Genomic DNA, 26,943 nt, shown 5'->3' with positions numbered 1-26,943 from the left:
GTTTAGTTTTATAGGATCAGGCTGCAAGCAAAATTTCTGTTACTTTCTGTTTTATTCTGAAGCAGCAATAGCAATAGCAATAGCACTTAGACTTATATACTGCTTCACAGTGCTTTAGAACCCTCTCTTTAAGTGGTTTACAATGTCAGCATATTGCCCCCAACAACCTGGGTCCTCATTTTATGGACCTCGGAAGGATGGAGCCCCATCTTTGAGCCTCATCAGGATCGAATTCCTGGCTATGGGCAGAGATAGCCTGCAATACAGCATTCTAATCATTGCGCCACCACTGCTCCTCTATAATAATACATAATATAATAATATAACACAACACAACGTAACATAATACAACATAACATAACAATATACTATACTATACTATACTAATACTAATACTATACTATACTATAATATAATATAAAAATGACAATGTATTCAAATCTATAATTGTGGTGCACTTAAGTTAAAAGAGTGCTGAATTGTTGGACATTTTCAAATTAACATCCGTGGCATCAAATTGCATATGGAAAATTGACATTCAACAACTAATTCTAGTTAATTAAGCCCAGAGTCTTAACTAGTAAAGCCTGTTTTAAGACCTATCACTTTGGTGATAAGCGCATCCACACATATTTTATCTTGAAGCTCACAATCTATTAAATTTTAGATTCTGTGGGGATGGGGCTGACATATTCAGTTCTCTTTCTGCAGAAATCTATTAACAGACTCTTCAGACTTCTATAAGGCTTTTTGTGTAATACTTTCAATGATTTTTTTTTTTGTAGATAAAATCTCTCGTATTCAGGCTATTCTGGATACCTCTTTCGATGTATAGACTTAAGGAATCTTTTACCATTTGTCTTCTGGATTTTTAATCAACTTTTGTGTATAATGTCTAGCTATGACGTTATTATATACAACTTAGTTAACAACATAAATGCTTTCTGTTTAAAGAATGCAATTATTAGATTTCTTCTGTAAAAGCTTGTCGTAGAACCCTCAGAAACACAGTAATAGCTCATTCTTTAGCCTCCTGTCATTAGGTGATTTAGAGAGAATGATATTTTCAACCATAGATAACTCTTTTTTTTAGTTGGTACTTAAATTTGGTACACAATGCAAACAATATTTTTGTCAGTACTAAGTTGTATTCTTGGACTTATCATATACATATCAACTTTGTGATATTGTACATTGTTACATATGGCACCAATCTACTTTTATGGGAAGAATTGGCTGATAATTGACAAAACCAAACTCTTTTCACTAATATTATAAATCGGCTGTATTGTTTTATTTGATTTTTGCACAAAACATTTTTATATAAACCTGGTTTTCTATAGCAGGGGTCCTCAACCCCTGGTTTGTGGACCAGTACTGGGCCGCAGCATGCCAGCAAGTGGTCCGCACAAACAAACAAAGCCCCATCTGTGTGATGCAGGCAGTATATGAAACCACACCCACTCCGGTCCGCAGAAAAACTTCTTTCCATGGAACCAGTCCCTGGTACCCAAAAGTTTGGGGACCTCTGTCCTGTAGTATTTACATTTTCTAATCAACAAATGCAGCTTAAGTCTTTAAAGTTACGTTGTCTTAAATGTGTTGACAGCTGTCACTTTCATAAAATGATTTGGATTCATGTAGATCATGGTACAATTGGAGTATTGAAGATTTTATTTCCCACTTTTTTTCTTGCACTTCAAAATTTTCTAATATGTTCATGCATCCAATTTATCCAGTTCATTAGATAAATGGTATTCAAACCATGGACCTTAAATCTATACCTTTTTCAGGAAAAGCTAAGTCAGATAAATTTATCTAGGTTATTACATATAAATGAAGTGCAAAAACAATGACAAAAAATTACAGCTGTTTCAAATTTTAAAACGACTGAATGTTGGATAGCAGTGATGTAACATGAGATATGTCACAGCACAGTTCCACATATGTACAAGCTACCCTCAATGAACTCTTCAATAACTTTATGTGCAATCAGAAAAATATGCTAAAACATAAATATATTAAAAAGCCAAGGATATAGTCCAAGCAAATTTCTTTTGATTAAAGTAATTGTATATTTTTAGTGATTGTCAAGCTGAAATTATTTATTTTATTTATTTATTTTAATTCCATTTATATCCCGCCCTTCTCTGAAGACTCAGGGCGGCTTACAAGCTTAGCAGTAGCCTTCATTCTATGTATATGCCTGCTTATTAGGGCTTTCACACACACCCCCAAGCGGCATTATTACAAAGTCAGCTTAATTGCCCCCAACAATCTGGGTCCTCATTTTACCTACCTCAGAAGGATGGAAGGCTGAGTCAACCTTGAGCCTGGTGGGATGCGAACCTGCACTAATTGCAGGCAGCTGGTGTTACTTAAGGAGGCATTAGCCCACTGCTCCACCAAGGCTCTTTTATGTTGATATGATATATATATTTAACAATAATATACTAATACTAATAATATTACTACTAATAATAATAATAGAGTTGGAAGGGACTTTGGAGGTCCCTCTAGTCCAACCCCCTGCTCAGGTAGGAAACTCTATACCATTTCAGACAAATGGTTGTCCAGTGTCTTCTTAAAACTCAACTTCTGGAGGCAGATTGCTCCACTGATTAATTGCTCTAACTGCTAGAAAGTTTCTCCTTAGTTCTAGGTTGCTTCTGTGCTTTATTAATTTCCATCTGTTGCTTCTTGTCCTGACTTCAGGTGCTTTGGAAAATAGCTTGATTCCCTTTTCTTTGTGGCAACCCCTGAGATATTGGAACACTGCTATCATTATCACCCCTAGTCCTTCTCTTCATTAAACTAGAGATACCCAATTCTAGCAACCATTCTTTATATGTTTTAGCTTCCAGTCCTCTGATCATCTTTGTTGCTCTTCTTTGTACTCTTTCTAGAGTCTCAACATCTTGACAATGAAAACTCTACTAGGGTTAAAGTTAGGGTTAGGGTTAGCTCTACTTGGAGTCATGCCACAAAACTAATGCTAGGGATAGATTCTTACAGGTATTTGAAAGAAAGAGATGATTACAGCTTTTCATTCAGAGTTATCGTAGTGACCAAAACTGGATGCAGTATTCCAAGTGTGGCCTTATCAAGGCGTTATAAAGTGGTATTAACACTTCACGTGATCTTGATTCTATCCCTCTGTTAATGCAGCCTAGCACTGTGTTGGCTTTTTTTGGCAGCTGCAGCACACTGCTGGCTCATATTTAAGTGATTTTCCATTAGGACTCCAAGATCACTCTCACAGTTACTACCATTCAGCAAGGTACCACCTATCCTGTACCTGTGCATTTGGTTTTTCTTGCCTAAATATAGAGCCTTACTTTTTTCACCATTGCATTTCCTTTTGTTAGATAGTGCCCAGTGTTCAAGTCTGTCAAGATCCTTCTGTATCTATTCCTGCCAGCTTGTGTCATCTGCAAATTTGATGAGTTCCCCATCTATCCCCTCATCCAAATCATTGATGAAGAGGTTGAAGAGCACTGGGCCCAAAATAAAGCCCTGGGGCACCCCACTGCATTCTTCCTTCCATATAGATGCAGTTCCATTGCTGTTCATATATTATATTTTTCAGTTAATCAACATAAATGGATTCTGACGAAGATTTGGAGGCATTACTAGATAAAAAGACGGAGGCAAGTTACGATAAATATTTTTAAATAGTTATTTTATTTCCTAATATAATAGTTATATTATATAATAGTTATATTATTTCCTAAGTGATTTATTAATGATTAGATATACCTGTTCTTTAGATAATTAAATATTGAGACTAATAATGTGATTATGTCCATTGTTTAGGGGTTTTTTTTAAAGTGGCTTTGGATCCCTACAGATAAGATTTTAACAATTTCCTTTCTTTTTGTAGAAAGAGAAAGTTCAGGAAAGATTTGCAAAGAAAAAAACATCTTTACCTAAAGGAAGTATTAGAAATCAGGTACTTTCATCCATATTAAAATAGAATATAGTATATTCTTTAGAATTTTGGATATTCTTCAGAAATTGCTTTTTAGAAAATGCCTCTAATTATGTTGATAACTTTTTCTGTTCAGTGTCACATTTTATTTGTATATTTTCATGGAAAATGCACATGTAAACTACTCTGAACTAATGAAGAGGTGATTTAAAAGTATTAAATTAAATATGCACAATTTGTACCCTGGAGTTAACCACAAAACAACCAAAACAGTGTAAGTTATATTTATGTTTCTTCCAGCTGTATAATAGTTAAAAACAGGAAGCAGAGAGGAACAACAATGGATAACTCTTATGCTAGAGGAACTGTGTAGATTTCCCATAAGATGCATGTTGGGACTGGCACTTAAATTAGGAATCAGCAGGTAGCTAATCTGCAGAAAAGCAGTAACCTACGCTGAAAGATAGAAACAAAAAAGCATAGGTGAATAATTATAAAGTAATGTAAAATTTGAGGAGAGAAATATTTGTTATACAACACTGTTGATTTATATTGTTTTCTGCTTGTACTGCACTTTGGTGTAAGAGTATATCAAATGAAAATACTAAATACTACTTGTTAAAATGGCAAATGTAATTTAAGGTAAATGTAATCCATATGTAAACTAATGGGGAACTGCGGTCAGTGACCTGTTTGTAGCAATTGTTGAAAAATTGTTAGGAACTAAAGGAATGGAAGATAAAATTGCCAACACTATAATGCCTATTTAAAAAATACACAGTGTAACCCCATGTGTATAATTTGGGTTGCTGAACTTTGATAACTGTATTATAAAAAAGAGGCAAAAAAGAGCAACCAAAATGTTCAAGCTGCAAAAGTGAGGAAAAGTTGTAACATGAGATAGATAAATTAAAGGAGACATGACAGAGCTCTATAAAACAAGTAGTCATAGTGTATAATGAAATTGGACAAAAATAATTGTTTTGCACTCATAATTTTTGAATCTGTGGTCATCTTATAATTGTGGGAAATAATAGGATTAAAATGGAAAAAAGGCTGGAAAGTAAAGTGCGTTGTAAATATCTGAGGCCTGGAGGAAAGATGGGATATAACTTGATTAAATCAATCAATTATTCAGTCAATCAATAATACAGGAATATAGTTCTTACAGTTTATTAGCAATTTTTCTTATACAATTTAGCAAACTGAAGATGACCTTTATGATGATAGAATACAAATAGAAGCCCAAGAACAAAGTCCACAGAAAGGTAATTCAGTGTTTTATTTGGATGGATATTACCACTATGAAATTTAGGAACATTTAGTGTGCCTTAAACAGAGTTTTATTATTTCATTTTATCATTATTTCACAGTATATTTTATGCATTCTTTTCAATATTACATTTTTCCCCCAGGGAAGATATCCTATCTTGACTTCTCAATTTAATATTTTATTAAAGAAAATTAGAATTAAAACTGCATGTGGAAAAACGAACAAGTTCAGGTATCACAGTACAGTGGTCATCTCTTAACGATCTAGAAATATTTTAACATTAATTATAACATTAAAGTAATTTGTAATATTTTGTTATTCCTTTTCTACAATTTCAAAACTTAGCTGTAAATGCACTTTTGTCAAATAAGGCTAAAGAAAGCACTGTTTTCTCAGTGCTGCTGCTCTGTCTAACTTAGTACACCGGTTCTTTAACTGGGAATAATTATACCCAAAGGAGTAATTTGGCCATATGTTGGGGGTAATGAACCATCATCTAAGTGGTTCCTACTTCCCCAACCCATGTACACTTACAGATGTCCACACTTTTTCTCACCTTTTTTGGAGCTCTTATGGAGAGAGGTAGTAGCTGGGACACCTAACCCTAACCCTGTTTTAAGAAATTATGAAATACGTTTGCATTTCTAGAAAGTTACTTTTTGATTCTGTAACTGTTCCAGCTGTTAGATATGACAACGTTTCCTCTACTCTTACCTATTCAGACTCACCAGAAAACTATTCTGGCAGTAATCTTTTTTCTCTTTCCATGCACTATACAACTTTTATGTGAACTGTTTAATTTATTGTAGTTAATTGGTATCATTGCAGCTTGGCCAATCCAGATTTCTAGAGAATTTATGAACAGAAGCATAGCTTTTGAAGAAAAGTTATCACTGAAGACTAATCTCATTCCAATTCTCTAGAAATTTAAGAGACAGCTGCACAGCTAATCCAGATTGTGACTTTGAGTTCTTCCATTCTTAACCTAGATTACTTTGTTGTTAGCTGTGAAGTCATGTCCGACCCATCGCAACCCCATGGACAACGTTCCTCCAGGCCTTCCTATCCTCTACCATCTTCTGGAGTCCATTTAAGCTCATGCCTACTGCTTCAGTGACTCCATCCAGCCACCTCATTCTCTGTCATCCCCTTCTTCTATTGCCCTCAATCTTTCCCAGCATTAGGCTCTTCGTCAGTGAGTCCTTCCTTCTCATTAAGTGGCCAAAGTATTTGAGTTCCAGCTTCAGGATCTGGCCTTCTAAAGAGCAGTCAGGGTTGATCTCCTCTAGGACTGACCGGTTTGATCGCCTTGCAGTCCAAGGGACTCGCAGGAGTCTTCTCCAGCACCAGAGTTCAAAGGCCTCAATTCTTTGGTGCTCAGCCTTTCTTATGGTCCAACTTTCACTGCCATACATTGCAACTGGGAAGACCATAGCCTTGACTATACGCACTTTTGTTGACAGGGTGATGTCTCTGCTTTTTAGTGTGCTGTCTAGATTTGCCATGGCTTTCCTCCTCAGGAGCAAGCGTCTTTTAATTTCTTGGCTACAGTCCCCATCTGCAGTGATCTTGGAGCACAGGAAAATAAAATCTGTCACTACCTCCATTTCTTCCCCATCTATTTGCCAGGAATTGAGAGGGCCGGATGCCATGATCTTGGTTTTCTTAATGTTAAGTTTCAACCCAAGTTTTGCACTCTCCTTCACTCGCAACAAGAGGCTCTTTAGTTCTTCACTTTCTGCCATTAAAGTGGCATCATCTGCATATCTTAGGTTGTTGATATTTCTCCCGGCAATCTTAATTCCAACTTTTGATTCATCTAGCCCTGCCTTTCTCATGATGTGCTCTGCATATAAGTTAAATAGGCAGGGCGACAGTATACAGCCTTGCCGGACTCCTTTCCCAATTTTGAACCAATCAGTGGTTCCGTGTCCAGTTCTCACTGTTGCTTCTTGACCCACATATAGGTTTCTCAAGAGACAAATAAGATGGTCTTGTACTCCCATCTCTTTAAGAACTTGCCACAGTTTGTTGTGATCCACACAATCAAAGGCTTTAGCATAGTCAATGAAGCAGAAGTAGATGTTTTTCTGGAATCCCCTAGCTTTCTCCATGATCCAGCGTATGTTGGCAATTTGATCTCTAGTTCCTCTGCCTCTTCGAAATCCTGCCTGTACTTCTGGTAGTTCTCAGTCCACATACTGCTGGAGTCTAGCTTGTAGGATTTTAAGCAGAACTTTACTAGCATGTGAAATGAGTGCAATGGTGCGATAGTTTGAACATTCTTTGGCACTGCCTTTCTTTGGAATTGGAATGTAAACTGATCTTTTCCAATCCTGTGGCCACTGTTGAGTTTTCCAAATTTGCAGGCAAATTGAGTGTAGCACTTTTACTGCATCGTCTTTTAAGATTTTGAATAGTTCAGCTGGAATACTGTCACCTCCACTAGCTTTGTTGTTGCTCAGCTTTTCTGAGGCCCACTTCACTTCACATTCTAGGATGTCTGGCTCGAGGTCAGTGACCACCTCATTGTGGTTATCTGGGACGTTAAGCTTGTTCTTGTATAGTTCTGTGTAATTTTGCCACCTCTTCTGCCTCTGTTAGGTCCCTGCCATTTTGGTCCTTTATCATGCCCATTTTTGCATGAAACGTTCCCTTCATCTTTCCAATTTTCTTGAAGAGATCTCTGGTCCTCCCTATTCTATTGTTTTCTTCTATTTCTTTGCACTGTTTATTTACAAAGGCATTCTTATCTCTCCTAGCTATTCTCTGGAATTCTGCATTCAATTGGGCGTATCTTTGTTTTTCTCCCTTGCCTTTCGCTTCCCTCCTTTCCTCAGCTGTTTGCAAAGCTTCCTCAGACAGCCATTTTGCTTTCTTGCATTTCTTTTTCTTTGGGATGGTTTTAGTTGCTACCTCTTGTACAATGTTGCGAACCTCTGTCCATAGTTCTTCAGGCACTCTTGTCTATCAGATCAAATTCCTTAAATCTATTTGTCACCTCTACTATATATTCGTCAGGGATATGATTTAGTTCATACCTGAGTGGCCTAGTGCTTTTCCCTGCCTTCTTCAGTTTAAGCCTAAACTTTGCAATGAGAAGCTCATGGTCTGAGCCACAGTCAGCTCCTGGTCTTGTTTTTACTGAGAGCTTCTCCATCTTTGGCTGTAGGGCACATAATCTGATTTCTGTGTTGACCGTCTGGTGATGTCCATGTGTAGAGCCGTCTCTTGGGTTATTGGAAAAGAGTGTTTGCTATGACCATCGTATTCTCTTGACAGAATTCTATCAGCCTGTGCCCTGCTTCATTTTGTACTCCAAGGCCAAACTTGCCTGTTATTCCGGTTATCTTTTGGCTTCCTACTTAAGCATTCCAATCCCCCATGATGATAAGGGCATCATTTTTTGTTGTTAGTACTATAAGGTGCTGTAGGGCTTCATAGAACCGGTCAATTTCATCCTCTTCAGCACCAGTGGTTGGGGCATAGACTTGGACTACTGTGATATTGAATGGTTTGCCTTGGATTCGAACTGAGATCGTTCTGTCATTTTGGGGATTGTATCCCAGTATTGCTTTTCCTACCCTTTTATTGACTATGAAGGCTACTCCATTTCTTCTGAGGGATTCTTGCCCGCAGTAGTATACCTGATGGTCATCTGAATTAAATTCACCCATTCCTGTCCATTTTAGTTCGCTGATTCCTAAGATGTCGATGTTCAGTCTTGTCATCTCTTGTTTGACCACGTCCAGCTTTCCTTGATTCATGGATCTTACATTCCAGGTTCCTATGGAGAAAAAATCTTTACAGCATCGGACTTTCCTTTCACCACCCGATATACATCCACAGCTGAGCGTCCTTTAGATTTCTAGGGCCTTTGAATTTGTTGTTAACGTCCTTTTTTCAAATTTGTGAAAGTGAAGCAAAAATATAATTCCCTGCCTACACACTGTGCTACTCCATCTTTTTAAAAAAGTTTACAATAAATTGGTTAACTGGCTAAGTTGATGGATTTATTCTCCCAGAAAAAATACTTTGATACTATATATAAGTTATCCATTCATGGAAGAATCCCTAATTCAAACTGTAGAGCAGTGAATGGTGACTGGCTAATTCTAAGCATTCTTATCATGGGGATGGAAGAGGTCTGAGATTGCACTGTACTTTCTTTGGAGGTACTGTTTGATTGATAATGAAATGGTATAGCTCCTTCTTTATCCTCTTTGCATGTTCCAGAATTTTACACTCTTTGGATGCAAGATAACAGTGTCAAATACTGGTTATTTAATTTTAGGGGCAGGAAATGTGGCTCTTTTCCCTGATGAGCCACAGACATTTTCCCCCCTCACTGCTTCCACCTCTGCTTTGTCTTCTTTTAGTAGCTCCGGCACAATGACTTCTAAATGATTCTTGAAAGACAGAAGGCAACTGAATAGAACTAAAATGCACTATTGGGCAACACTGCCTAACATAGCATAGTAATGCAAGCACTAATGAAATGTAATTGCAGCAGAAACAGTTATGCACAATTGTTTAGATCTGTATTCCCTACAAAGTACCACTTGTCCCAAAAACTTCAAATTGGGTTATTGTATTATAAAGTTCAATTTGATTTATAGATATGCTGGTTGATCCCTGAATTTAATCGCTTTCTTCCCCACCAATATGGGTGTCAGAAATTACTATATAAAAACATTGCCCTACTTTTTGGTGTAAAACACAGCATCCTATCCTTTCCAGCAGGCTGCTCTCATGAACTCATGACCTCATGAATATTAGAAGTAGAACTCCATGAGGATTTTGAATCAGAGAAGAAGGCTGTCAGGTTCAAGGCTAAATTAGAGCAGCCTATTAAATATACATTCATTTGGAATTTTGCTAAGTGTGTGTCTCTGTATGTGGTTCAGAGGCAGAACTCAAGCATTTAACAGCTTCAAAAACTAAAAAAAAATTATAGTCACATATTTTACTGTTAACAATATGATCTACAGTATATACTATAGGGCAGGGGTCCCCAACCCCTGGTCTGTGGACCAATACTGGGCCACAGCATGCCATCAACCAGTCCGTGCAAACAAGCAAAGCCCCATCCACGGAATGCAGGCAGCACACAAAACCACGCACCCTCCAGTCCGCGGAAAAACCTCTCCATGGAACCGGTCCCTGTTGCCCAAAATGTTGGGGACTTCTGCTATAGGGACTATGAAAGAATTCTGTCACAAACTACATTCTAAAAATGTATGCTTTCTTGATTCTAGTTGTGGCTGAAGGAGAAGAACAAGATACATTAACTGAAGCATTACGGGACAGAGTAAAAGAAAAGCTGAAAACTGTCAAGGTGATAGTTTTAATTGGTCTGTAACTAAATGAAAAAAAACAACCCAGAATATTTATTTATGTTTCTATGAAAAAAAAAGATAATTCAGTGTAAAAGATTCACCTTCAACGTCACTTGAAGTATCCCAGAAAAAAGTGGTTACATGATGAGTAATTTGTAAGTGATTTTGGTTATTAATGTGTATGTCAAAAGTAATATTGTAAATAAAGCATAATATTTATTTTAGGCTGCACAAGAAAAAGATTTTTCTCACAAACAAAATTCTTCTTCCACAAGATTTGAGAACAATCAAGAAATAAATGCTGAGGTAACAAAACTTTTGTAAAAAAATATTCCCAAGAGTAATAAACTATTGTTTTGGTCAGTTTCAGGATGTTAATAATGAGAAAGGCACAGTTTTGTAGAACTGTAATTCAGGCCATACTGCCTTACATAGATAGAAACATGATAGTTTCTTAATTCTTAATCTTTTATTAAATTTCATTAAAAGTTAATGTTGATGTTCTATATAATCTGTGCAAACATAATATGTCTGTAACCTTGTAACTGGAATAGAAATATACCATATTCTAATTCAGGGGTGTCAAACTGGTGGCCCACGGGCTGGATGCGTCAAGAGCAGGCCACGCCCATCCTGGCTCCACAAAGGCAAAAAGTGTTTCAATACATCACATGATGCGATCGAGTTTGACACCCGTGTTCTAGCTGATCCTTGAGGGTCTATTCCCTTTAACTTTAAAACATAATCTTTTCAATTGTTTTTCTTCCTTTTAAAATCTAATCTGCTTTTTCAAAAATGTTTTCTAGCAAAATTCTATTCAATTTCATGTTTCATATTTCATATTTATATTTATTTTAAAATTATTAGTATAAGCATCAGGGAGGATCCAAAAGCTTAATAAAATAATCTGCATCTGGGAGGTCAACAATAAAATCAGGAAAAGTCATTTGAAATAATGTCAGCAGAAAGCTAAATATGGATTTCAGTCTGTCAAATATAACAACAAAAGGTTAAATAGCAAAAAAATTAATAGCAACTGAACTAACTTGCTGACATTTCCCCATTCTTTTGTTTCAACAAGTATCATGAACATATCTACAATTTAATTGCCAAATCTGAAACAGCAAATAATCTGAATCATTCCTAGAACTGGTGGTGCCATAGAAAAGAGATAATTAGTAATTAGTATTTTCCATCAAACCTTATTAGCAAGCATGGAAATGAATACTGTGGAATAGATATTTAGCTAGTTTCTATAGCTACACGTGTAGTTTGGGATATCAGACAATGGGCACAATTTTTTGTAAACAATTTTGTGTTGATCTGATCACTAGTGGAATTTGCAGGAAAGTTAAGTATTCTTTGTATTAAACTGGAGCCCTTTTGTCATAAATTCATTAATGTTTCAAATGATAACTGAGTAGTTATGAAATATTGCTTGTATGAATTCAAATTGTCTTTTTAGTTTTAATTAGTATTTTGTGCAATTTAAATAGTAATTTCCTTTTTTTGAATCAGTGTGAAGCTAATATAGCAGGCTATACATACTTAGAGATGCTGTTTTACGTTAATCTAAACCTTATTACACAAAGCGTTGCCAAAAAGTTTACATTCTTTCTTCGTTATATTTTCCCAGAATTGTTTAAAATGGGGGGAAATGGATCAAGATGCTATTTCAAAATGTCTAGTTTCAGTGTTTATGCAGCTTTTGGAATGAATGATGAAGATTTAGCAGTATAGGATAATTTAGGGAGAACACAAAATTTACCTTCATGCCAGTTGTTTAATTAATAAATGTATATGAACAAGTTCCAACATAGTTTTAGTTAAAGGGTATCCTATGCATCTGTGAAACAATAATATTTCACTGAGGAGTGGATGGTTGCTGTTGTAAAATCAACCATAATATTTGAGCGGTAATTGTTAAAGAATATGAGGACAAATAAAGGAAAATATAGCTTAGGAGAAAATAAAACGTTACTCTATGATCTATCAACAGTTTTTCTGCTATGTTCTTATCACTCTTAGAATGAAGTACCCATAGATGAGGGTTTTGAATTTTTTATATCAACTTTTGAAGAACACTCCAATATGAAAGAACTTGATACAAATCTTGAACAGGTATTATTCTTTACATATGAATTGTCTTCTTTCTTTTTACTTGAGTGACTTGTAGTTTTTTATAATAAACAGATACAGAGCATCATAATGCTGTATATTTCATTACTAATTTTAATGAAATAAACTATTGAAATGTTATCTTAATGTCTCAATATATATGCACATCAAGTAAATTTTTTTATTTTTTCTTTAAGCTCATACAATGAAGTCTTTGAAAATATATTATGCTTTTCTTGGAAACTTTTCATTATACTTATGGAAGTAATATGTACTTATGTGTAATTACAATATATTAGGTATTTATGCATAAAAAGTGCATTTGCAATTGGATTTGAAGTAATAAAATATTTTACAGCCTGCCTTTTTTTAGCTTTTTAAAAATTGCTTTAAAATTGTTGCATTGTACTTTCTCAAAATATTTTTTAAAAAGTGGAAAAAATAACAAACTTTGGGTTTAATTGTCCAGTGTAGCTAGAGTGTATCATTTTCTTCCTCTATACTATACAGGATCTGTCAATACTGGGTTCTAATGAGAGCTAATAAATTGTATTGAACTGTATTCTTCTTTACATAGGCTCTAAATAGCCCCTTGTAAAAGTGGGAAGCTGTTGTAGAAAAGAATGCTATGTTTGTCTGTGTGTCTAATACTTAGACCACTTCTAATTTTAAATAACTTCTAGAAGTGCACAAACTAATTCCACAATGTTGTACACATTAGCCTGTTCAAAGCAAAAAATAGCCAAATTGTTTTAGTCCAAAACATTTTTATATCCTTAGTGTGCTTCCTGTTCAATGTATATTGTACTGCATCATTAGTTTAAATAAGTTACTGAATTGTTAAAGAAGTTATTTTAAATGATTTACAAAGTTTGAAGTATTTATTTATTTATTTATTTGTTTTATATACCGCCCTTCTCCCGGAGGACTCAGGGCGGTGTACAGAGCAATAAAGTAAGAATACAATAAAGCAATAGAGTGAAAAATTTTTAAAACCCAAATCCATCAGGCCAGGCCGGCTTGTTGGAATAGATAAGTTTTTAGATCACGCCGGAAGGAGCGAAGGTCGGGGGCCATCCGGATTTCAGCTGGTAAGTGGTTCCAAAGGATTGGCGCACCCACCGAGAATGCTCTCCCCCTGGGGGTCACCAGCCGACATTCTCTGACCGGTGGCACCCTGAGGAGGCCCTCTCTGTGGGAGCGCACAGGACGGAGGGATGTTGACGCTGGCATTAGGTGCTTCCGTAGGTAATCCGGACCCACGCCATGTAGGGCTTTGTATGTCATCACTAGCACCTTGAATTTCACCCGGAAGGCAACTGGAAGCCAGTGCAGCTCACGGAGCAGAGGTGTAATATGGGAGTATCGGGAGACCCCCAAAAGCACTCGTGCAGCTGCACTTTGCACCAGCTGAAGCTTCCGAGTGGTTCTCAAGGGCAGCCCCATGTAAAGAGCGTTGCAGTAGTCAAGACGAGAGGTCACAAGTGCATGGGTGACTGTACGCAAGGCATCCAGGTCCAGATAGGGTCGCAGCTGGCGCACCAGACGAACCTGAGCGAAGGCCCCTCTAGTCACAGCTCCTATATGATCTTCTAAGGAGAGCTGTGAATCTAAGAGGACACCCAGATTGCGAGCCTTATCTACGGGGGGTAATAACTCGCCCCCGATATTAAGAGATGGAATACTCTGAATATCCTGACATGCTGGTATGTACAGCCATTCAGTCTTGTCTGGGTTGAGTTGAAGCCTGTTCCTCCCCATCCATTCCCGGACCACTTCCAGGCAACGGGACATCACGTCGAGGGCATCACTGATGTGGTATTGATGAAGTACAGTTAAAAAACAGAAATATGAACACTGAGAAATTGTTTATTTCTGTCCTGAAGGTAGGTCCTTGATGCATATCTGCTGAAATTTGTAAAGTTAAATGATACAATAAATTAAACAGAAATTATCAAATAAATAATTATCTTAAATTATTTCAAATAGGATAATTCTTTGTTAATACTATTGAAAAATCAAAACCTTTCATCAAGTTTGTATATTTAAAATATAGCTGTTTATAGACTTTCTACTACCCATCATTTGAAAGGTAACAAAGTGGCTTTTTGACACCTTTTTGTGTTTGTAATAAAGATATCCCTCTATTTACTGTGTACATAAGTAGAATCCAGTATTGTACTACTGGAATTCTGTTTGTTCTCAACATCTACTCCAGAAGATTAAGGATTTTCTAGCCAAACTTTGGTGGTACATGGGAATTTAAAACACTGGATATCATTGCTTGTCATTCAGACTGAATTTTATTTATGAACATATTGATTATTTTCTAGGAATTACCTATATCAATTCAAAGAATTTAGTGGAGATATTGTTTCATGTTAGTTTTTATTCAATTATTTCTGAATTTATTATTTCACATTGTTTTTCTTCATGATAAACAATAGAAGTCAACAGATGGCTGCCTTCAAAACATCTGTAGCTTAAATGAACAAACTCCACTGCTTGTCCATATGAAAGAAATGTTGACAGAATTACTTGAAGTAAAATCTCCTACCTGTGATTTCAATAAAGTAGACAAGGAAAAGGGATGGAACCAACTCTTTATTCCAAGCACATCACCAGGTGATATAAGTTTCCAAAGATACTATAACATTGATACTGGTTTTATACACATAAATATAAATATTAGGTCTGTCTGCTGATTCAGAGCAGAACTGTTATCAGGTGCAAAATTTGATGTAGTTTTCATTTTCTCTAAACCTATCCTGCTGTAAAATTCACCATAAAATTTTTTGTAAATGCTAGGGAAGACTTTCATGCTGCAAAAAATGGCACAATGGTACCATGTCGAAAAAGTGCTCCCCCTCCACAAAAATCCATATACTTTGCTTGTATAAAATATCTTCATATAGAAGGAGGAGAGAATAATGTTAAATGCAGTGATTCTTAAGAACAGGCCAAAGTTGGGTCCTCAATTCAGGTCCAAAGTTTTCATGGAGATATGAGTTGTTTGTCATTGTGGAATACTCTGACTTCTTATGAACACTGAAACCATTCAATATTAATAGACAGAGGAATCTCAGGGCTGTATTGGTGGTCATCTCTAGCAACTTAGGAAGGGATGCTGCTTGGTAGCAAAACATGGCATATCAGCATTATCCTGTCCTCTACAAACCATGAATCAAAACCAGTTAGACAATGGGCATTGCTGGCATAAATCTCTTGATGAGATAGAAATCATATTGGGTTTAATGTAATCCCATTGCTTTATTTCTACATTCAAGGCTGCACTTCATGGAATGCAAAACTGCACCAATGTTATTGTAGTAGTTTTTGAGCCATGGTCAAAAATTATCATCCCAGAGACTAGCAAAAACTAATTAATTTTCTTTCCCTCTTCAGAAAAATCTCTTTTCTACATCTAATACAAAAACTAAATAAATATTTATTACCATATTCTACCTTTTTTGTTTTTTTCAGAAGTAAATTAGACACAGGACTGATTATTTCCTTAATTTCTTACTCCCAATGTGGCTCCCATGAAAAGAATAGTCCCTTTTAATGATTCTTCTCTCCTGCCTTTGATAGCATTGCCACTGGAAATAATACTTGTGTCAGCTAGCTCCTGCAGACATTTCTTCATATAAACTTTTTTTCCACAGATATTCATCAGATAACATTTTACATTTTACATTTTACATTTCATAATGGGGATGGTGGAAACAAGGTGTGCATGGTGTGAAGCGGGATCTGGTATTAGTCTATTAATCACCTCCAGCATGCGTGGCATTTCCCCATTGAGGCCCCAAGCCAATTGGCAAAGCCAGGTTTTCAGGTGTTTATGAAAGGTCAGGAGGATGGGAGCAAACCTCACTTCATGGGGTAAGATGTTCCAAAGGGCAGAAGCCATGACAGAGAAGACTTCTCCTGGACCTTGCCAGCCATTATTCCATGAATGACAGAATGCACAGCATGCCTACTCAAGTAATCTGGACCCATGCTATGCAGGGCTTTATAGATAATAACCAGCACCTTGAATTACATCTAGAAGCAGACCGGTTGCCAGTGCAGCTTGCAGAACAGCAGTGTAATTGGGCCATTCTAAGGCCCCAAAGGCTGCCTGTGCTGCCGCATTCTGCACCATTTGTAGCTTCTGAATGGTCTAAGAGTAGCCCCATATAGAGCTCATTGCAGTAGTCCAAATTTGAGACAACCAGGGCTTGAATGACTGAGCTCAGGAACTCTGGTCCAGGAAAATTTGCAACTGGTGCACAACCCGAAACTGTGCAAAGGCAATTCTAGCTGTGACTGCCATCTGTTCAGGACCCAGATTGTTGGGGGCAATTAAGCTGACTTTGTAATAATGCCGCTGGGGTGTGTGTGAAAGCCCTAATAAGCAGGCATATACATAGAATGAAGGCTATTGCTAAGCTTGTAAGCTGCCCTGAGTCTTCGGAGAAGGGCGGTATATAAATGGAATTAAAATAAAAAAAATATTATATGTTTTCCTTATAGAAGAGTTGCTCTAGCCTTCCAACCATTTTGCTATTTTCCCCATTTTTCCAAGCTCTTTATTTTTGTTTTAAAAATATGAAAAAATAGTAAGTAAAAATACCATTTTAAAGTAAAATGTATTTTAAACTATTGACCTGCAGATCACTGCTAATTTTTCCAAAGGAAAAAAAATGAATTCAGTGCCTGTTTTATCTAGTGGCTGATTTTTATTAAAAAATAGATGGATCCTTTTTGATTAGGCCTGAAAGAAAAAGAGAACAGCAAAAGAGCACCAAAGTAAAGTTTTAAGAACATTGTGCATAAACCCTTTGAGCTGGAGCTGAGATGAGCCTTCTGTAGGTATTTTTTGTCTCCATGCTATGGATCAAGAGGAAAACATTACCCTTTTTTAAAGAGTATTTTTTTTAAAAAAATGGGTAAATATAAACAATGATACCTCTGATAAATCTTGGCAGCGTATTCAGTCTAGCCTTTAAGAGACAAGATAGGGAAATGCCATGATAAGTACAATATCGTTGTACACAGTTGTTGTATACAATTATCTTTGTGTTACGAAATTTCAGATTTCCTTAATCTTTCCATAATCTTAGAAGAGCAAAAGTTGGAGAAAATAAATTTTTACTGGCAATTCACTTTATTAGGAGTATCATCTGTAGCAGATTAACACGGCTGCTATATAAATATTCTACAAATCATTTGTACCTTTTTTCTCTGCATGTAACCAATAAAAGGAAGAAAAGTAATTAGCATTGCAATCTCTAAATAAGTATACATCGTTCTTGAAGTCATCTTGATTATTCTCAGTTATACATAGCTGTAAGCTACCAAGCAATATGTTGCCACGACTCCTAGAAGAGGAAGGATTTTACATTCCAAGAAAGCCTCATATTCCTAGGAAGATGTACCACAAAATGGAGAATCGCCTTCAGGAAGAAGGGGTAAATATGATGGTTTTGCTTTTTTTTAAAGAACCACTTTCTAAACAATTTGTTTTAAAAACAGTTATTTGCTGGTTTGCTTGATTTTCTTTATGCTTTTGAATCACTCTTACAAGGCAAAAGGCTGGTTTGAAGAAAGTGGGGAAATAATATCATTACCTTCTCCGATCAAGCAATCAAGCCATCACATAGTATCTTTCCCTGTTAAGACTATCACAGAATTAAGTACAGTATACAGAAAGGTTTGTTTTTACTCTTTCACACTATTTTACAAAGGGATATTCATTGGACAACGTTCAGTATGCTTTGCCAGAAGGGTTGCATACGTTCAGGAAGACCGACAGTAGATTTTAGTTGTTTTTTCACCACAATTAAATAACAATTTGTGGAGGAGGTGTTACTCATTGAAGGTCTGCACTAGCATTTGGAATTTCATAAGATTGGTAAATTGCTTCATCACTTTCCACTTGCTTTGGAGGAGAGATGAATGAGCAAGCTGCAAACATCTAAGAGGTCTGTGCTCATTTTGAGTTAGTTTTTAAAGCCTGGCTGCCTATTCAGGCCTTTCAGTTTTGGGTCTTTGTATCAAATGTTTTGGGGGATATAAATGTATCCTGCTACAACCATGGCTTTGTCATACATTGCTATTTATTTATAGTTAAAAAATAGTATTTGGCCCAGTACCATACCTAATAGTCAAGGTTGAAATAATTCTTAAAATTGAAATAGTATGAGAAAAACATATTTTTTTACGTTGACTCACAAACAGTTTTTATCTATCAGGTCAAACAGGTTTTTCTCACTTTGGTTTCCTTTAGGGAGCCTGCTTTAAATATATACATATATAGAAGTACAGTCCATATTGCTGTTCAAAATTACTTTTTTTAAGAGAATTTTTTTTACCTTCCCAAATAGGCAATGCAACCAGAGTTGGAAAATTGTGCCAAGTTTGATGACTATAAAATGTATCAACTAGATCTTAACATATCAAGTATTGTCTTCAGTCATCATTGTCTTTTTAATTGTGAGCAAGTTTTGGCTGTTAAGTTGCTTGATATTTATGAATGTTTTCAGAAAAGACAAGAGCAAAATGTTACCAACTTGCTTTCTGAAAAAGTAAGAAAATACTTTTATTTTGCACTAAATTCTAGTAATAATGATGTTTGAAAGGATGTTGTTTAAATGACTTCAGTTTGTCTCAGTTTGAAAACTAGAGATGTGCCTAACTTTATTTTGTTGTCATAATTTCTGTACATGTTAATCATTTTGAAATTCTGCCTTGATTAGGACTCTATATCTATAGTGCTTACAATATTGCAGTACTGTAGCATAGATGAGAAAATAAATTTATTATTACCTTATCAAATTAACATTCAGAATAGTCTAAAATATTTCCTAGAAATATGTGGGGAATTGTTTCTTCCCGCCTCCTCCCTAGCCTTTGAACTGTTTTGTTAAAAAAAATTAAATCAAATGCATTTGGGCATTTGGGAACCAGCCTGCATTTACAGCCCTTTGTAGCATCTTGCAATCACATGATCATGATTTACAATGTTTTGCTGGAAACCAGTGTTTATTTCTGGTTTTAGGCAAAACGCCCTATAACAAACAATGGATTCAATTAACAACTGCAGCATTCATTTAAAAACCATGGCATTCGGTTTATGACTCTCACATTCACTTAACAACTGCCACAAAAAAAGCTAAAATCAGGTGAAGCCATGTGGTGATTTGCTTTATGACTGTTACAGCTTACAACTGGAATTGGACGCTCAATTACAATTGTAAGTCAAGGACTACCTGTAATATGACTTGTAAAACCATAGTCAATTTATGATAACATAAATATTTACACTGGACAATAGATAATCTCTTTTAAAACATTGTGATGACGTTCCTTTTACCATACAGAGAACTATTTATGGCCATACTTTGTTTGGCTTCCTAATATTGAATCTCCAAAACATAAAAAAAATAGACCGATTATCCTCTACTGCAAAGTTCTTTTAATAATAATAATTTAATTTAATTTAATTTAATAATATTTATATACCGCCCTTCTCCCTGAGGACTCAGGGCGGTTCACAGGGCAAAAGTCAAATACAAAGTACAAACATTAAAAAGAGATTAAATAATTGCCCAAGTTAAAACAATTAATACAATAATAAAACCCCAAAAATAAAATTAAGAGTACAAAAAAAATAAAAACCCCACCAATCCCCATCAGGCTAGGCCGGCTTGTACAAACAAAAACGTCTTGAGATCGCGACGAAAGGAGCGAAGATCGGGCGCCATCCGGAGCTCTACCGGCAACTGATTCCACAGCTCCGGAGCGCCCACAGAGAAGGATCTCCCCCTGGGCGCCACCAATCGACATTCTCTGATCGGTGGCACCCTGAGGAGGCCCTCTCTGTGGGAACGCACAGGGCGCAGGGAGCTTGATGCCGGCAGCAGATGTTCCCTAAGGTACTCCGGCCCCATGCCATGAAGGGCTTTGAACACCATTACCAGTACCTTGAATCTCAGCCAGCTGAATGAAGCCAAATTACTTAGTTGTTGTACACTGAAGGTTGAGGATTATTTATTTTTTGTGAAACAACTTTCTCTGCTGGAATTATGCAGAATGTCTGTGACTATTCTTTTTATTTTGTGTTATTACATCATGGCTGCAAAATGTAGAAATTTTCCACTATAAAAATATGCATCAGTTTTATGAGCTGCTTTTTCTACTTGTTAATGCTAAATCACTAATAACAATTAACTAATTATAAATTTTTGTTACAGCTAAAAGCCTTAATAAGTGCAACAATTTTAGCAGAAACAAATTTAAAAACAGGCCAGTTGAATACAAACACTTTAAAGGATTACAGCTCACAAATAAGGTATCTTGTTATTCTGGAACATTTCAAACATGCTGCAGATGTGTTATTTTGTTGTTATTGTTGTTGTTAATGGTATTATTTATTTTATTTGCTTTATTGTGATTTCTGCAGTGCCTGAAATCTATATACTACTAAAAACTCTTATGTCTGTGCGAATTGGGCAAAACAATTAGGATAAAACATTTTCAACCAATGGGCTCTTACAGAATACATCTAAAATTCAGATCCTATGACTCCTGTTGAATTGAAAGTTGTCAAATTTTATAAAACTTTTTATGACATAAAAATCATCATAACGCATTTTTTCCCTGTGTCAAAAGCACCAAAGCACTTCTATGGTGAAAGGATCAGCCGGTGACATCACCCTTGCCCAGGGGACACCCAGTTGGGGTGGGGTCCTTTTATGTCCCCATTAAGTTGCCCACCGGGCAGGATTCTGATCAGGTTTTTGATAATTCTGATGATTGATGTAAAGATTCTTATGTTGAAATTGAGGCCTTGGTATGTCTTTGGAGTTGTGGAAACTTTGATAAAGAAACCACAGGCTTATAGTTGAACATGTGATCATAACTACAGAATGCACGCACAAGTATTTTTGTAACTTCTGTACCTTATCTACTATGAAGTGCGTTCCTGTTATGTAACTAAGTGAAACTAAGACACCTATATATGCTTGCTTCAAAATGCATCCATAAGAACGACCCACCTTTGTTCAGCACTGAATAAACATGTTACTTAGAAAGAGAAGTTGGACTCCACCTCTTTGATTGTGGTGAGCCACACATGGTCCCCTGCTTAAAGTGGTATCCATTTTTCTACTTGTGATCACTGCTTTCGAATTTCTGAGTCAGAGGAGCAAGTGGCCAAAGCCCACCCTGCCAGGCAGCAGCAACCAGGCCTTCAACGCAAGTCTGCCAATCGTCAGACTAGTGCTCTAATCATGTGAGCCACCGTGCTCCACATCATAAAGCATTTTAACACATAAAATGTAGTGAACTCCTGATATTTGACTGTGCTTTACAGTTTAGTATAGGCTGCTTTCAATGTAGATTTATCTCTGAATATTTCTCTGAATTTTTAAGAATGTTTTAATTACATTAGAAGCTCTGCTATTGTTGGAGGCATTGAAGAATATAGTAAGGACATATCTGAAATCACAGGTTATTAGTAAAAGGAAAACAGCCTTTTAAGGGTTGCTGATTATTTTCACCCTTAAAAGTAAGTTGGTCATTAAAAGGTCAAATCAGTACATGGAGGAGAAGGGGGAGATGATTGAGAACACAGTACAAATTGGGAACACAGTACAGGTAGTACTTGTTTAGTGACCACAATTGGAGCCGGCAACTTGGTCATTAAGCAAGTGGTTGCTGCAAAAGCGAAACATCAAGATTTTACAATCTTACTTAAGCTTTACTTTACAGACCTGCAAAGGTCATAAATGAGAGAATTAGTTGCAATTTATTTTTTCATTACCTCTGTAACTGAATGATTGCTAAATGATGCAGTCACCAAACAACTATGTGTATCAGTGAAAGTGATTTAACATTTTTTCCTAATGCTGAAATATTATTTGGATTGCATTTTCTTTCTCCTTCCCATGCTGTTAGTTTAATTCCTGAGAGAAAGGAATAATAAAGCCTGCAAGATTGCCATAAAGAGCATATAGCTGCTCAAAATAGTAGCGGTTTCACGAAATTTGATGAAAGCAGCTTTGTTGTAGTACAATAATAGGTTCCCAGGAAGGAGGGAGCCTATTACAAAAAGAAAGTCATTGTTTATTACATTTGTCATTTGCAATAAATATAAATGAGTACCTTTTAGCAAGTCTACTCCTGATGATTGAGAAACATTAGACATGTTGTTTTGCAAGATAGTATTAGAATTTTTCTCTTTTTCTGCTTCATAATTAATGAACTGCTAGAATTACAGGTCCAACCTATAATCAAGCGAGCCTATATCATTAATAACAGCCATATAGATTAAATCCTTACTTAATACTATTGTCAGGCCTAACCCTAGAACATCCTAGCACAATTCTTTATTTTCTTATACCATATAGACAGAATCTTGCCTGACTAACAACAACAACAACAACAACAATAATCATCCTATATTACCCTACCCTAAATCCTGGGAGACTCTAGGGAGTGGTTATTCTAAACTTCTGTGCTATCTCTTGTTTTGATAAGACTGTTTTATTTGTAAATCCAGTGTAACATCTTTTTCCATATCATTCTTGTAACTTGTCATTTTTAAGTCCAAACCCCAAACAGTTTTTTAATTCTTGTGGAATTGAAAGCCTGATTCTCAGTTGTACGCTATTACGTCACCTCTTTTAATACTTATAGTAGCAGACAATTTTAAGAGAAATTTCTGAATGGATTGTTCCCAAATGCCTCTGAATTTTTTCAAAGTTAAAATACTTTTCTCCATTCTGTATTAGTATGTCTCTTCTCCTTTAATTAATTTTATCCCTTTAGTAAAGAAAGGCGATGCCAGAGACTGCTCCAACTGTCGCACGATTGCATTGATTTCTAATGCAAGCATGTTTCTGTTAGAGATCATTAAACAGAGGCTACAGAATGTTATCAATCAAGAGTTAACCGATGTACAAACTGGCTTTAGAAAGGGGTGCAGCACTGCCAATATTAGATGGATTTTGGAAAAGGCAATTGATTACAGAAAAGCTTTTGACTGAATAGAACACAGTAAGCTATGGGCAGCTTTGCATGATCATGGTGTCCCAGTGCACCTGATCAGATTCATCAGGTCACTCGACACTGATCAGGAGGCAACAGTGAGAATGCTTTATGGCGACACAGATTTGTTCAGGATCAGTAAGGGAGTTAGACAGGGATGCATTTTCCCTCCTTTTTTGTTCAAGTAAGATGCTAAAATGACCATGTGGAAATTAGATCTGGAGCTGCCTGATGTTGGAGTGAAAATTGGGGGAAGAGCCATAAATAATTTCAGGTACACAGATGGTATAACACTATTGGCTGAAAATAAGGAAGATCTGGAAAAATATGATCTGGAAAATCAAGGACGAAAATGAAAAAGTAGGACTGAGTCTTAACATCAGGAAAACAAAGATAATGACAACAGCTGAAGGTGACATGAGACATTTAAAATCAACAAGGAGGAAATTGAATTAGTTTGAGAATTTATCTTCCTTGGATCAAAAATTCTTTATGATGGCAGTTTTACTCTTGAAATCAAATGCAGGATAACCTTAGGCTGTACTGCAATAATTAATTAATTTTATCCCATTAGTAAGATCTGGAAAAGCAGAGATATTGATATAAATACAGAAAGGCTAGTTAGAGCAATAGTCTTCCCTATATTGATGTATGGGTGTGAGTTGGACACTAAGAATGGCTGATCAAAGAAAAATCAATGCCTTTGAACAGTGGTGCTGGGTAAATTACTGCATATACCATGGACAGCCACAGTAACTAACAGAGAGGTGTTAAATCGAATAAAACCAGACTCATCACTAGAAGCTACAATCATAAGTCTATGCCTGATTTACTTTGGCCATGTTATATAGAGCCTTGGTGGAGCAGTGGGCTAATGCCTCCTTAAGTAACACCAGCTGCCTGCAATTAGTGCAGGTTCGCATCCCACCAGGCTCAAGGTTGACTCAGCCTTCCATCCTTCCCAGGTAGGTAAAATGAGGACCCAGATTGTTGGGGGCAATAAGCTGACTTTGTAATAATGCCGCTTGGGGGGGGAAAGCCCTAATAAGCAGGCATATACATAGAATGAAGGCTATTGCTAAGCACATTGGTTTGTGCTTAAATTGTAGCCGCCCTGAGTCTTCGGAGAAGGGCGGGATATAAATGGGATTAAAATAATAATAAAAAATATGTGCACATTCATTGGAGAAGGTAATCATGCTAGGACAAAGAAGAAGGTGTAAGCAAAGAACACGCTGGCTTGATAACATCAAATCTGATGCAAAGTTGAACATACAACAATTAAAAGAAGCTGTGTTTGACAAAGCATGGAGAGCACTTGCCTATTAAGTCACTACGAGTTGGAGATGACTAAATGGTTAAAAAACAACAATTTCTTCTGGTTGCCTCTAGTATCCTGTCTTCAGTCTCCTCGTATGCTTTTTTCTAATCCATATTTTTCCATGGGAAGACTTCTTTTATTTAGATTCAAATTCATATATTTTAATAGGATTTTAAACAGCCCACCTGAAGGATTCTTATAATTAATTTGAAAATCTTATTCCCAATCCATCTATCCCCTTAGTCTTTTTATAGCTTTCCATAATCAACATTCTAATCCTCCTTTTGCTGTTTATTTTTTAAAAAATGTTTTTGAACCATGAGTAGGGCAAAACTGATCTTCCCTCAGTTTCTAGAGCTCTATAAACTACTGGAGATCACTGTTTTACTCTTTCCTCATGAGGAGCCTTCATATGGATCTCAGGTCTTCCCTTTTATCCAGAGAGGCATTTTGAGGCACTGAGCCATTTGCCAGCTCCTCATTCCATTGCCATCACCTTCAATCCATCATTACTTTCCTGGAAGTGCCACTAATATTAATTTTAGTATTAAATAAACCTCATGATTTGTGTTTGAATGTTGAAAATTCAGGTGTGGAAATTCAAGATGTTAATTAAACAATAGTGATTTTTTTAATGTTTCAGATAAATATCTCATTTTTTTTGTATCTCCCTTTTCACAAGATACACTCCCTTTGTATAAGTATATAAGAAAAGGGTTTTGCAAACCTTTTCAAACAGGAGAAATTAATGTTTAGCTTTTATTGTGCCTTTAAAAAGTAGAATTTTCACTTAATTTTGTAAAAAACTTTCTTCCACATACTCATTCTAAAAAAGAAATACTAAAATATTATATGAAAAGGAACGACAACGAGATTATTCTTTAATACAAAGTATGCTGAAAATATGGAAACAGATGAAGACTTTGCGTAAACAACAAGCTTTTACCAGTACAACTATAAAGCTGCAATTTCAAAGGTAAATGTATAAGGCAATCACAATACAATTAGAAATTGTGCATTAAATTTCTATAAAAAGTAATATCACGGCAATGGCAACGCCCAAGCAATATTCAATGATTTTGAAAAAAAACAACATTAACAAAGAAGAACCTTAGAAGACATAAAATCTGCATTTGCTTAATACAGTGAAGAAAGAAATTTCTGGAAAGCTCAATAGAAACAGATTATAAATAGCTGCTATTTTTTTATTCATACGGTATATGAATAGTGAAGGTGTTTCTGAATATTATGGTTTAATGTATGGTTTGTTTCGTAATTTAATTTTATAAGCCATAATTAATACTAATTGTAGTATGTTGATTTAGATGAAATAGCAAACCACTTTTAACCAAATACTTCTGAGTTTTAAGTGCCCTTCCCAGATACACAGATGCTATTTAAGATGATGGACAAGAAATAGGGAGAGTCATGTTCTTGTCCAACTAATTGGGTTGCTCTGGGCTAACTGATCTCACAGCGGTGTTGAGAGGGAAAAGGTCAAGTAAAATACAAAAAATTAAAAATACCATTGAATGATAAATTGGACAAAGTGGAGGATTCAGATTTCCTCATTTTGCATTAAATTATAGTTATAAATAGACCACGGAGAGTTAAATTTGGGGGCTCTGACACATTAGTGGAAAATGCAATTGTTTATCGATAGAATGTGATGTGGCACACAGAATTTTATAGAAGTGGATAGGCTGTGTGCTATCACCAAATGCCATAACCTTGTGGCCTTAAAATTATTTACAGCCTGGGGTGACTGCAGCAATATGTTAATCATACACGGCTGCTTCCCAGACTATAATTTCGTGATGGTATTAAATAATTAATCAAATTTATATTTTACCTTGCACTATGTCAGGTGCTTCTTTCTCTTGATAGCTGGCATTTTTAAATGCAAAATCATCGTTAGAGGCTG

The 26,943-nt window shown here is 36.0% G+C and overlaps 1 protein-coding gene across 1 annotated transcript in view; it reads left to right on the top strand.

The window, feature by feature from the left end:
* Positions 1 to 15,150: 15,150 nt before the first annotated feature.
* Positions 15,151 to 26,943, top strand: part of CC2D2B (coiled-coil and C2 domain containing 2B) — a 56,478-nt gene continuing 44,685 nt past the window's right edge. Inside the window, exons 1-6 of the mRNA XM_081329944.1 lie at positions 15,151 to 15,286; positions 17,984 to 18,117; positions 18,234 to 18,359; positions 19,033 to 19,233; positions 20,902 to 20,999; positions 25,855 to 25,995. Of these exons, the coding sequence (XP_081186070.1) occupies positions 15,175 to 15,286; positions 17,984 to 18,117; positions 18,234 to 18,359; positions 19,033 to 19,233; positions 20,902 to 20,999; positions 25,855 to 25,995 (812 nt within the window). The 5' untranslated portion in view covers positions 15,151 to 15,174. The remainder of the gene's footprint in view (positions 15,287 to 17,983; positions 18,118 to 18,233; positions 18,360 to 19,032; positions 19,234 to 20,901; positions 21,000 to 25,854; positions 25,996 to 26,943) is intronic.

This window comes from Vipera berus, assembly GCF_964194415.1.
Source record: "Vipera berus genome assembly, chromosome: 5".
Classification (NCBI taxonomy): domain Eukaryota; kingdom Metazoa; phylum Chordata; class Lepidosauria; order Squamata; family Viperidae; genus Vipera; species Vipera berus.
This window is presented reverse-complemented; position numbering and strand designations above follow the sequence as displayed.